Here is a 13641-nt window from a genome sequence, read left to right on the forward strand (position 1 = left end):
GTTGTTCAGTCGTTTCATTCTCAACCGGGATTTCATTATACATGTCAAGCAGTGACGTTTCAGCTCTGTCTGTCCGTGGCCTCTTCTGTCGTGGGCCCTCTTCGTCGGTGCGCACTGTCACTGTGTCCGTTTCCATCTCATCCAGCTGTGTCTGTAACATTTCACGTAAACCCTGACTCGCAATGAGTCAGAAGTTCCAAGTGGTGCTCGTGCTCTCATACTCCAACATGTTTTTACATTTGACCAGCTGTTTTTAGTAATTGTTGAATTTGGTTGTCATAGTGGCAGATTTTCTAGCAACAAACAATTTAGCTAGCTTCGAGCCTAGTGTTTGATTTGCAATGCCAATGAACAGTAAGGAACAGTGTCCTGACTCCTGGCGAGACAGGAACTTTTTCTATACCAGCTGAAATCGCTCATCTGCGTAGGCTACTTGTTATGGATGTATCCATATAAATGTCACTAGAAAACAGCTTAAGCCAATGCTGTTAATCTCGCGGCACTGTTTGACGTGACTTTGTTAGCTGTGATTGGCTAGCTAGAAGGCAATGAATAAGAATGTTTCCGGCCTGCGTAGCAATCGAACAAGTAGAATTAACTACTGGTGCACGTCTCTGGCAACCGAACCAATAGAACGAACGACCAGGTTTAGTGGAAGGATGAAATGGTATGAATTTACTTATCGACTAAAAGTATCGCTAAAAGTCATTTCGACCAGTAAATTTGTGCGTTAGTGTTGTTTTGTTTGGCAACCGTGGTATGGGTGGGATAAACGGCTCCGCTCTATACATGATCTGGAACTCCGCGGAGGGCCTCCGCGTCGTCCATTATTTCCCCCCCAAAAAGGACAGTGTCAGTGTTTATCCCTTACATATCTTACCAGACTCAAGTGTTGTCTCTCTCTTTGCATCCCTGTCAAAGCTATTGTGTACTTCCTGTCATAGCTGTACTATTCCTACTTAGGCCATATGCATTTAATGACGTGTTTAACGGATGCCCCTCATTTTTCTCAATAAAACCAAAAATTCTTCCTGTAGAGAACTTTCTCAAATTATGGCTGAACTATGTATCTTAAACTCATATCTCTTGATTAGGTTTTGAATATAATTGTTATTTCTTTAAAAACAACAACATTTAATACAATTTGTATGGCCTCTGGTGTTCCAACACTGAGGTGTTGTGTGTGTGTCTCTTTCTGTATCCCTGTCACATCTGCACCATGACAAGGTGTTTCGTCTCTCCCAGTGATAGTGTGTGCTCTGTGATAGTGTGTCCATTCCTGGACCGTACTCACTGGTGCGTTTCTGTTCCCGTCAGATCTGGACCATGCTGCCAGGGTTCTGTGTGGGGCCCTTGGACCTGCTGGTGTCGTTTAAAGGTGTAGCAAGGGCACTGGGCATGGCCATCAACGAACGGCCTGACCTACGACTGACCATCTGCCAGGCCATACGCACACTCATCACCAAGAGCTGTAACACCGGTACGCACACGCACTGACAGGCACATACGCTTGCGCATGCATGAACTACCCAGGTATTGAACCAAGGTTATCTGCATGCCGTTAGCCCACTGACCTAAAGCCTAGGCATTAGCTCAAGTTTCTCATCACGTGATGATAGTTCCCAGAACCACCTCTATTACACACACACACGCTATGTAGGTCAGTCGCTAAACACTCCTCTGCTATGTTCCCCCTGTAGACGAGGAGAAGGCGGAGGTGGGGCGTTTTGCTAAGAACTTCCTGCCCATCCTGTTCAACGTGTTCAGTCAGCAGCCTGCTCCGGGAGACAGTGCCCCCTACAGGATGGCTGTCCTAGACACCATTAAAGTCTACCTGACTGTCACAGACCCACAGGTACACACTCTGGCTCCTTAACAATTTATTTTTTTGGGGGGGGTGGGGTTTCCTCGCCTCCTTCTCAAAACGCAATGGAGGACAAGTTCCAAAATTCCTCTCCTCGGACCTCTCCTCCCCTGAGTTTTGAGAAGGCGAGTAGAGAAGATGCAAGGAATCTAGGAAACACTGAGAGAGCCTCTTTCATGCTCATTCATTTACACACTCACACCTCCGTGCCTCAACAAAAATGCCTAATAAAAATGTACATTTTGTCTCCTCCTGGTGGTGTAAATGTTTTCTATCTCAGATGGTGTGTACCTTCCTATCGAAAGCTACAGAAAGACTCAGCAGCCCAGACAGCACTGAGTTCATACGGTAGGAATGTGCTTAGTTGTGTTTGGGGTGAATTACATGATTACATTTCTGTATTACAATTGAATTGCCAATGACATTACTGTACAATGCCAAGACACATTCACATGAACATTTAACAAACCAAAAAATCAGAATCTTACATCTGTGTCTCCCCCCCCCCCCCAGGTTGTCTGTCATGGACCTGATGGTTGCCATGGCACCCTGTGTAGATGAGGTCACAATGAGTCAGACCTTTGAACTGATTCGGCCATACTTGGAGGTTAGGACACGTGACATTTTGACTGCGCAAAGATGCAGAGATGGTTTCCAAACCAGCCATATTATTTTAAATACCAAAACGCATCACTTTTTAAAGTGCGTAATATATTGTTTAGATTACCAGGAGTTGAATAACAGATTTTTTTTTTTTTCACAGCTCATGCGTTTCCCTTTCTGATTTTTGTGTGTGTAGAATAAGGAGCCACACATGCAGAAGAAGGCGTACCGCGTATTGGAGGAGATGTGCGGTGGGGAGAGGGAGGAGTGTAGATCTTTCGTTCTCTCTCACCTGGAGACGCTCAAACACGTTCTGCTGGGGACACTGAAGACTGCTTCGTCTCCCGCCAAGAGGGTAAGGCTGCGCGTGCGCTCCGCGCCCTTACAGAGTGCACGGGCAGCTCGACCAGCTTCGTTTTGTCTAACTCTCCCTCTTTCCCGTTTCCTCTCAGCCCAGACTAAAGTGTCTGATCCACATTGTGAAACAGCTGAGTGATGAACACAGAGACTTCATCACTGCCCTGCTACCAGAGGTATACACACACACACACACACGCGCACGCGCACATACTCACGCCAGCACTCGCACACTTACACTATTCTTTAATTCTCCTAGGTGATCATATGTACTAAGGAGGTGTCAGTGGGAGCTCGGAAGAACGCCTACACTCTACTGGTGGAGATAGGAAGCGCTTTTATCAGGTTCTGTGGCGATGCCAAAGGTAAGGATTACTCGACCAGAGGCTCCGGTTAGGCTTGCATGTCCTCTCGATTCTCACTATCGCGGAGAGTCACTCCCTGTCTTTCTGTCCCTGTGTCTCTGTAGAAGCCTTGGAGCAGTACCTCCTGTTGGTGTACGTGGGGCTGACCGGCTCCGTCACTATGATCACATGCACAGTCCTGGCTCTCACCAGACTGGTCTTTGAGTACAAAGGTAAACCAACTCTATTCCCCCTTTACACCGACAAACTGTTTACGGGGGGTGTTTGTGTCCCTCCAGTTCGCGGCGTTCGGACTTGTTTCACGGAGGGCCGAGTGTCTGCTGGTTTTCCTTCTTTCCTTTGAATTTGTATCCAATTGAGACGTGGACGACCAGGTGCGGGGACTTCCTAACCAATCAGTGGCCTTTAGTTGATCAATCTAGTACATGGGAGGGGTGAACAACGCGGACAGTCGGCCCTCCGCGGCGTGAGTTTGACAGCCCTGCTCTAGCTTATTTTAATCGATGGAGCAGCTGTTACAAAGTGTGTGTGTGTGTGTGTGTGTGTGTGCGCGTGTCCAGACTCTATAGACATGGGGTCGATGGAGCACCTCCTACACAACGTGTGCCTGCTGCTGACGTCTCACACCAGGGAGATTGTCAAAGCAGCGCTCAGCTTCGTCAAGGTCATCCTCTTCGTCATGGACCCCACGACACTGGCCGGCCACGTCACCGTGATGGTAGGGGTTGTGCGGTTTGTGTCTGTCTGTGTAGCAGAGAACCACTTATGTTGGTGCTGAAGTCGGTTTGCTAAACTTTGCTCGAACATGGTTGTGCGTCTCTCTCTCAGATGGAGGGTGTTGGGAACATCAAGGATGACGTTAGGAGACACTTCAGGACGAAGCTGAAAAACATTTTCACCAAGTTCATCAGGAAGTTTGGGTAAGTTTAGGCAACATATTTGATTTCTGACACTTTTCGCTCTGGAGTTTGCGTGCCTGATGATTAGCCTTTATGTGGATCTGAGTTGAAGAGTGGCGTGCTGTAGCTGTTTGTATCAATACCCACATGGCAGTAATGGACTGTGACGTATTTGGATATTGTACATACATTGGCCCAGATGTTCCATATCCTTTACAATACTCGTTTTGTCCGAGGTACTTGGCACACCCCTAATAATGACGTCATTCACAAGGTGGGGGTGGGGGCACGTCTGAGACCACTCTCTCTCACACACACACACAGTCAGTTCGCTGAGGCAGTAGAACATCTTTGGGAGGGATGTGCGAGAGGGACTGATTTTTAAATGAATGAATAAAGTTTGTGGCAATAAGCTTTGAAATCAGCATATTTTGCGTGAGTTTCACAAAGAACTAGGAGAGTTTATTGACGTTAGCTTCAACTGTAAGCTAGCAAGGAAAGTTAGACGACAAAGCTGAAGTCTTATCGGTATCACCTTGCTTTGTAAGGGCATTGTTTTGCTAACAGTATCGGTTTCAACATTTCTACATGCCCTGTCGCATTATTCAAGAGTGTGTTAGCTCCCCACTCATGCTGCACAGAAGCTAACATGATGTATCCCAGTGCAGGTTAGCAATGAGTAAGTACAGCGGGCACGGTGCACGCCTCGTGCTGTAAGGGGGACATCGGCTGCGCTGATAGACTGACTTGACCTGGGAGACACATTTGACATTGCCGGAAGTGACAAACTCTAGTACCGAAACTTATTTCATGTTCCGTATTGAAAAAGTACAGACGTTTTCCGTACGCCGTGCAAGACTACATGGGCATATGGTTTACATCGTTTTCATGCTCATCAAACCATTGTGACCACGCTTGCCCTATGGATGGGGGCATTGCCATGGTAGCCAAACTACTGGCCTCCCCTACATTTTTATAGATGACTATGCATTATGGGATGGTAATTGCTAGAGTCATATGACACGCCAGTGCGTCAAGTCATTTTGAATAGCTCCCTGTGTGTTTAAGCTACAAACTTACCGTCTTTCTGCCGAAATAACGCTTGCTCCTATTCCATGGAGCTTGTGAAAGCGGTGTTTTTCTACACGAGAGGGTCCGGACAAGAATATGGTCATGCAACCATCTGTAAAAACCTGAGCTAACAACTCATACGAACTCGGCAAAAGAGAAGACTCGAACACGACAGTGTCGTTTGTTTTGCTCTCCGACATCCACAAGCTTTACGGCAGTCGTTTGAAATTAGGATATGGGAGTCTGAAAGTACAAAGAGGACAGACACTTAAATCGTATTCCTTGTCATTTATTTGCCGTTTCTATGGACTATAGCAGCAAAGGCCCCATTTTTTTTATATTAAAAAAATATATATCTACAGGGGTTCTAAAATTCCAAATCAAATGGCTAAATGATCCATGATATGACTATCTTACAACAAATCCATATGTTACCTAGATATTGCGAACCAAGGGCGTAGACTTATAGGGCTTAACTCTGGAACCACACCTGTGTGGAAGTATCTGCTTTCAATATTTATTTTATTTTACCTTTATTTAACGAGGCAAGTCAACCACAAATTCTTATTTTCAGTGACGGCCTTGGAACAGTGGGTTAACTGCCTGTTCAGGGGCAGAACGACAGATTTGTACCTTGTCAGCTCGGGGATTTGAACTTGCAGTCCAACGCTCTAACCACTAGGCTACCCTGCCGCCCCATATATACACTACCGGTCAAAAGTTTTAGAACACCTACTCATTGAAGGTTTTTATTTTTACTATTTTCTACATTGTAGAATAATAGTGAAGACATCAAAACGTGAAATAACACATCAGCACTCCATCACTCTCCTTCTTGGTCAAATAGCCCATACTAAGCATGGAGGTGTGTTGGGTCATTGTCCTGTTGAAAAACAAATGGTAGTCCCACTAAGTCCAAACCAGCTGGGATGGTGTATCGCTGCAGAATGCTGTGGTAGCCATGCTGGTTAAGTGTGCCTTAAATTCTAAATAAATCACAGACCGTGTCACCAGCAAAGCACCCCCACACCATAACACCACCTCCTCCATGCTTTACGGTGGGAAATACACATGCGGAGATCATCTTCACCCACACCACGTCTCACAAAGACATGGCGGTTGGATCCAAAAATCTCCAACTTGGACTCCCGACCAAAGGACAAATTTCCACTGGGCTAATGTCCATTGCTCGTGTTTCTTGGCCCAAGCAAGTCTCCTTCTTATTGGTGTCCTTTAGTAGTGGATTCTCTGCAGCTATTTGACCATGAAGGCCTGATAGCGCTCAATGGTTTTTGCGACTGCACTTGAAGATACTTTCAAAGTTCTTGAAATGTTGCGTATTGACTGACCTTCATGTCTTAAAGTAATGATAGAATGTAGTTTTCTCTTTTCTTATTTGAGCTGTTCTTGCCACAATATGGACTTGGCCTTTTACCAAATAGGGGTATGTTCTGTATACCTCCTCACCTTGTCACAACACAACTGATTGGCTCAAACGCATAAAGAAGGGAAGAAATTCCACAAATGAACTTTTAACAAGGCACACCTGTTAATTGAAATGCATTCCAGGTGACTACCTCATGAAGCTGGTTGAGAGAATGGCAAGAGTGTGCAAAGCTGTCATCAAGGCAACGGGTGGCTACTTTGAAGAATCTCAAATATAAAATATATTTAATTTGTTTTCCACTTTTTTGGTTACTATATGTGTTATTTTATAGTTTTGATGTCTTCACTATTATTCTATAATGTAGAAAGTAGTAAAAATAAAGAAGAACCCTTAAATGAGTAGGTGTTCTAAAACTTTTGACCGGTAGTGTGCACTGAAAAAAAATATAAACGCAACATGTAAAGTGTTGGTCCCATGTTTCATGATTTGAAATAAAAGATCCCAGAAATGTTCCATACGCACAAAAAGCTTTTCTCTATAATGTTGTGCACACATTTGTTTATATCCCTGTTAGTGAGCATTTGTCCATTGCCAGTATCATCCATCCACTTGACAGGTGTGGCATAGCAAGAAGCTGATTTAAAAAAGGTGAAATACATTGATTAGGGCCTAATTAATTCATTTATTTTGACAGATTTTCAGTGTACTGTGTTCCCTCATTTACTCAAGTGTTTCCACTATTTTGGCAGTTACCTGTACATTATAAAACATTCAAGTTAAAAAACAAGTGAAATATTTAGGCCTGTGTACATTGTGTAGGTTTGAGTTGGTGAAAAGCAAGCTGCCCGTGGAGCATCATAAGGTGTTGGTGAACATCCGTAAGGCTGAGGCCAGAACCAAGAGATCAAGACTGGCCGACGAAGACCACGACGACTCAGACAGCGGAGACGACACGCCAAAAGCCAGAGGAGAGAGGTATACACACGCTACACTACTCTTGACTCCCGTAATACACATCTCCACATTCGATTTGTGACTTTCTCTCTTCATCACTTCTTTTGTCCTCTTCCCTCCCTCAGTATCGAGGAGATCTTGGCCGAGTCAGACTCTGACATGTCAGATGACGAAAGGCCTAAGGGCGGTAAGACCCAGAGGAAGCCCACAAAGCAGAAGGGGCGGGCCTGGCTGAAGGAGGGACAGGGAGACGAACCACTCAACTTCCTGGATCCCACGGTCTCCCAGAGGGTCTTGGGTAATGGAGTCTTTACTCTCAACTTTGTGGCGTTGAAACTACGGCTGTGTTTCATTCCAGGGAGCGTATTTCCTTCCCTTTGGTCATTCAGAGCAGTATGAAACGTCTAGAACTGCTTACATCCATCCAGTGGTCTCCGATCAACGAAGGGAAGTGATCGCGGGAAGGAAGGATTGTCTGGAATGAAATATGACTAATGTTGATCTAGATTTGTTCATTAGGACATGCAAAGGAAAATGTTTTAAACATTTTGCGATATGAAAATGAGCAGTTCTTATTCGACAAGTCAAGGTAGTTTCTTGCTGTTAATGTCAGTTTTCTTCTTTTTGGTGCTTAATGAACACGACCCATGGTTTTTGGCGGGCAAGGAGATTCATTGTTTTGTATGGAGAGTGTATGTATTGACCTGGGAGAGTGTGTGTGTTTCAGCCACCAACCCAGACATGAAGAAAAGGGCAAAAGTTCAGCACAGCTTCAAGGTCACGTCAGACGGAAGACTCATCATCAGAGAGGACAATGACGAGGGAGTCAAGACTAAAGGTAGTAGGACACACGCTCACACACACACAAACTCTTCGTTATGGGAGGAGAGAGAGAAGTGATCTGAACTTCCCTTCAACCACAATTTCATCTACAACTAATTCAAATAAAATGTATACTTTATCATCCAGTTTGTGGAAATGGAAATTAGTATTTTGCCTTCACCCACATTACTCCATTTCTACATCTAGTAATAGTCTATCATAACCACTGATTGGAAGTCAGTCTCCTGCTCTTTGGGGTCCAGGTCGGGTTACTGTGAAGCACAAATTATGATGTGAAACGGGCTTTATCAATACATCAGCCGGCTTTATAAATACACGAATCAATATTTTTTTTAGTTTACATTTCATTGATGGTAAAGCAGTATGATGTCTCTCTCTTCCCTTACAGATGATGAGGGAGAGATGAAAGACATTCTGGAGGAGGCTGGAGTCAAGAGTGTGAGTATCCATCAGCATTGCCTGCTGATTGTCCACGTTACCATGGGACCTGTGCTCACTGTGGCGACTTCCTTTCCTAGACGTGGTACACTACCTCCCCATGTCCCGAATAGTCCGCAGAAAGCTCCTTTCATGTTGTAGCATCGGGGCAATATGCACAAACACTCGTGAAACTGGCTTCATTGGAGGGATTACAACCCAACCTGTTAAATGCGCCAATCCTAACGTCCACTCAAGTCACATTTTCACTTAGGCTGCATTTACACAGGCAGCCTAATTCCGATCTTTTGCCATTTATTTGTTTTTTTTGATAAACCATTTGATAATTGGGCAACGTATCAGAATTGGGCTGCCCATGTAAACGCAGCCCAAGTCTCCCATTTGACATTAATTAGGTTGGATAAAGTAAGGATTTGCCACAAAATGAATATCATTGCGTACAAAGTTGCCTGCGGAGGTTACCGACAAGGGTGGGAAGAGTACTGCAATATTCGACTTAAGTAGAAGTACAGTTTAACCTCATTCAATGTAATGGCAAAATGGAGATTTCCGCCTAAATAGACATACCCAAAAGTACCTGCTATTCATATGTAATTACATGATTCTGACATGCAAAAACTTGGTATATATTTGGAAAGAAGACCTAGGAGATTTTGAGGAAATTAACCCGAAGACCGATAGGAGTTACAGTTGAAGTCGGAAGTTTACATACACTTAGGTTGGAGTCATTAAAACTAGTTTTTCAACCACTACACAAATTTCTTGTTAACAAACTATTGTTTTGGAAGGTCGGTTAGGACATCTACTTTGTGCATGACACAAGTAATTTTTCCAACGATTGTTTACAGACTATTTCACTTATAACACACTATCACAATTCCAGTGGGTCAGAAGTTTACATACACAAAGTTGACTGTGCCTTTAAACAGCTTGGAAAATTCCTGAAAATTATGTCATAGCCTATCAGAAGCTTCTAAAGCCAATTGACATAATTTGAGTAAATTGGAGGTGTACCTGTGGATGTATTTCAAGGCCTACCTTCAAACTCAGTGCCTCTTTGCTTGACATCATGGGAAAATCAAAAGAAATCAGCCAAGACTTCACACAAAATATTGTAGACTTTCTACAAGTCTGGTTCATCCTTGGGAGCAATTTCCAAACGCCTGAAGGTACCACGTTCATCTGTACAAACAATAGTATGCAAGTATAAACACCATGGGACCACGCAGCCGTCATACCGCTCAGGAAAGAGAGGCTTTCTGTCTCCTAGAGATGAATGTACTTTGGAGCAAAAAGTGCAAATCAATCCCAGAACAACAACAAAGGACCTTGTGAAGATGCTGGAGCATACAGGTACAAAAGTATCTATATCCACAGTAAAACGAGTCCTATATCGACATAATCTGAAAGGCCGCTCATCAAGGAAGAAGCCACTGCTCCAAAACAGCCATTTTCAGACTACGGTTTGCAACTGCACATAGGGACAAAGATCGTACTTTTTGGAGAAATGTCCTCTGGTCTGATGAAACAAAAATAGGAACTGTTTGGCCATAATGACCATCATTATGTTTTGGAGGAAAAAGGGGGAGGCTTGCAAGCCGAAGAACACCATCCCACCCATGAAGCACGGGGGTGGCAGCATCATGTTGTGGGGGTGCTTTGCTGCAGGAGGCACTGGTGCACTTCACAAAATAGATGGCATCATGAGGAAAGAAAATTTATGTGGATATATTGAAGCAACATCTCAAGACATCAGTCGGGAAGTTAAAGTTTGATCACAAATAGGTCTTCCAAATGGACAATGACCCTAAGCATACTTCCAAAGTTGTGGCAAAATGGCTTAAGGACAACAAAGTCAAGGTATTGGAGTGGCCATCACAAAGCCCTGACCTCAATCCTATAGAAAATTTGTGGGCAGAACTGAAAAAGCGTGTCCGATCAAGGAGGCTTACAAACCTCAGTTACACCAGCTCTGTCAGGAGGAATGGGCCAACCCCCCCCCCCCCCCCCCCCCCCCAGCTTGTGGAAGGCTACCCGAAACGTTTGACCCAAGTTAAACAATTTAACGGCAATGCTACCAAATACTAATTGAGTGTATGTAAACTTCTGACCCACTGCGAATGTGATGAAAGAAAAAAAATCTGAAATAAATAATTATCTACTATTATTCTGACATTTCACATTCTTAAAATAAAGTGGTGATCCTACCTGACCTAAGACTGGGACTTTTTACTAGGATTAAATGTCAGGAATTGTGAAACACGTTAGTCAAATACATTTCAACTAAGTTTCTGTAAACTTCCATCTGTCCACAGTTTCTGGTTAGAGTAGATTTTAATAGTCAGTGGGCACAACATCTCCTATGCACTTCCTGATAAACTCTGTCACCGTATAGTGTATGTTATTCTCAGATGCTACCCGGAACGTATCCCAGTCCGCGTGATCAAAAAAATCTTGAAGCGTGGATTCCGATTGGTCAGACTAGCGTTGAATATTATTTTTTCAAACTCCCGAAAGTGCCTAAACGTTTAGCCTAGACATATCCAATGTATTGGCCCAACATACAAATGAACTGTTTCTAAAAACCATATAAAAGCAACAGATATACACACAACAATATAAAAGTGTCTTATCAAATACAAACTTGGTTACACACGTGTACTTCACAAAAAAAGGTTCAAAAATAGAAATAAGCTGAACTATTTACAAATGGCATTTGTTTTACATCAAAGGTATAGATAGATCAGATTCCACTTTCACCATAGCTTGTGCATGTCGTGACTTGTCTTTTGGCATGTGAGTTGGATAGTGGCGCTCACCTTGAGTGAAGGGTCTTGTGATAGTTGTGAGGTTGATTTGGGCCCTCAATTCAGCCATTCCCAACACCAACTGTTCTCGGAAGTCCAACTGGGAGAGAGGGGTTTGACCTTTTGCTTTGGTCATCTGCTTGTGGAGAATTTAAAGCTATTTTATTGTAGCAATGTCCACAAAGTGTTAAAGTCTTATACCATTTCCTGGTCTTGTGGAGGACCTGGTAGTAGCGCAAATAGAACCACAAACAATGGTCATGAGAGTTTAGTGGCCTCTCCAAAGTTACAAGGATGAAACCGCTGACAGTTAACTAATATGAAACATGGACGATAACTACTTTGGAATTATATAACATTGAAATTACTTGTTACATAGGCCTATGTAAACTAAATCCAAAGCACAAAATGCAGACAACTTATAAAAACTCAAAGTGGATCCAATCCTTCTGGAAAGCAATCGGCCAAGTCGAAATCCTCGTTGTCCAAATATTTTTTACGTTTTTTTCCCTCCCTTTGAGAAGCCATCTTTTATGCTAAAGCAATGTCACTTTAATTTCAATCTGTTTACACCGTAATGTAGCGCGCTCTGTGTGTCTCGTCTCTGAGCCAGGTAGCAATATTTTGCATTACGCATAAACGGTTCTAGGCCTTGCTTTGTCCCACCCAGGTCAACTGCATATCCCTGGAAAGCTTATCTCATTGGCTACAAAACTGTCAATGTGCCATAGTAGGCAATCCCCTGTGTAATGGAGACCTACAGCCTGTAAGCAAGCAACATATTTTTGATGCGCAGAGATATAGTCTCTCAGTGGACATTCAATGTTGCTTTTAAGTCATACATCTTCAGATAACATTGTCAATATGTTAGATATGTTCCTACCAACATAAGGATTCATTTGATACCCCCATGTAGCTATAGGTCAAACACAGACCAAATCGAAGCTTACCTTGTAAGATGTTTGGTGAAACCCGGAAGGGGTTTCCACAAATCATGGGAATATATTATTTGTCTGCCTGTGACCTACCGTTATTGATCACCAGCCCCAAGAGTCAAAAATGTTTATTTTACTCAACGTGTCAAGGTATTCAGTGTTTATTTTGTTTATGCTTCACAACGCTAACCTGAATGTAGGTAGTAGCCATCTTGAAATTAGGTCATTGGCTCGGCCTCCCCTTATATATTTGTATGCCCATATATGGTAGTAAGTCACACCCAAGATTTAAGGCACCGATCAATGGCCAAGAATTTCAGCTTTCTGCAGACACCCTGCATTTGCAGATAGCCCCTATCGTTCTCATACCAGACTTTACATTTAAGAGGTTAATGAAATTTTACTCAATTAGAAGTAAAATTACTGGTGTAAACCCCCCCCGTAAAAGTAGCTTATTTAAAAAGTACTCAGAGTAAAAGTAATTGTTATTAAAGATTGACCTTGAGAATTAGCTAATTTCGTTAGTATTACAATTTTCAGGTAATATCTTTTCCATGCATTAAAAGAAGAGGAAATGAATGTACAGTAGGAACTAAGTTCATTTATTTGATCAGTTGCGACCAACAAGGCACATCTGTATGTTAATAAAAATAAGCAATTCAAATGTAAAATTAAATAAAAAATAAAAAAACTTTACAAAATAAAGTGCATAAACAAAGTTGCCAGACTTCAATATAATTCAGACTCCAGAAATAAACAATTGTAATTCTGTCAACCATCAATCACTCATTCACCTCTCTGTTACTTTTAATTAATTTATTTTATTTCAACTTTATTTAACCAGGTAGGCTAGTTGAGAACAAGTTCTCATTTACAACTGCGACCTGGCCAAGATAAAGCAAAGCAGTGTGACACATACAACAACACAGAGTTACACATGGAGTAAACAATTAAACAAGCCAATAGCACAATAAACAAGTCAATGACACAGTAGAAAAAAAGTCTATATACAGTGTGTGCAAAAGGCATGAGGAGGTGAGGCAATAAATAGGCCATAGGAGTGAATAATTACAATTTAGCAGATTAACACTGGAGTGGTAAATGAGCAGATGATGATG

The 13641-nt window shown here is 42.8% G+C and overlaps 1 protein-coding gene across 1 annotated transcript in view; it reads left to right on the forward strand.

The window, feature by feature from the left end:
- The window catches only part of rrp12 (ribosomal RNA processing 12 homolog), a 29693-nt gene that overhangs the window by 14791 nt on the left and 1261 nt on the right, over positions 1–13641 (forward strand). The window contains exons 17-30 of the mRNA XM_038960294.1: positions 1318–1480; positions 1701–1855; positions 2145–2212; positions 2378–2471; positions 2664–2822; positions 2920–3000; positions 3084–3189; positions 3294–3401; positions 3750–3907; positions 4018–4109; positions 7366–7521; positions 7626–7798; positions 8228–8338; positions 8732–8781. Of these exons, the coding sequence (XP_038816222.1) occupies positions 1318–1480; positions 1701–1855; positions 2145–2212; positions 2378–2471; positions 2664–2822; positions 2920–3000; positions 3084–3189; positions 3294–3401; positions 3750–3907; positions 4018–4109; positions 7366–7521; positions 7626–7798; positions 8228–8338; positions 8732–8781 (1674 nt within the window). The remainder of the gene's footprint in view (positions 1–1317; positions 1481–1700; positions 1856–2144; positions 2213–2377; positions 2472–2663; positions 2823–2919; positions 3001–3083; positions 3190–3293; positions 3402–3749; positions 3908–4017; positions 4110–7365; positions 7522–7625; positions 7799–8227; positions 8339–8731; positions 8782–13641) is intronic.

Source organism: Salvelinus namaycush, chromosome 22 (assembly GCF_016432855.1).
Source record: "Salvelinus namaycush isolate Seneca chromosome 22, SaNama_1.0, whole genome shotgun sequence".
Taxonomy (NCBI): domain Eukaryota; kingdom Metazoa; phylum Chordata; class Actinopteri; order Salmoniformes; family Salmonidae; genus Salvelinus; species Salvelinus namaycush.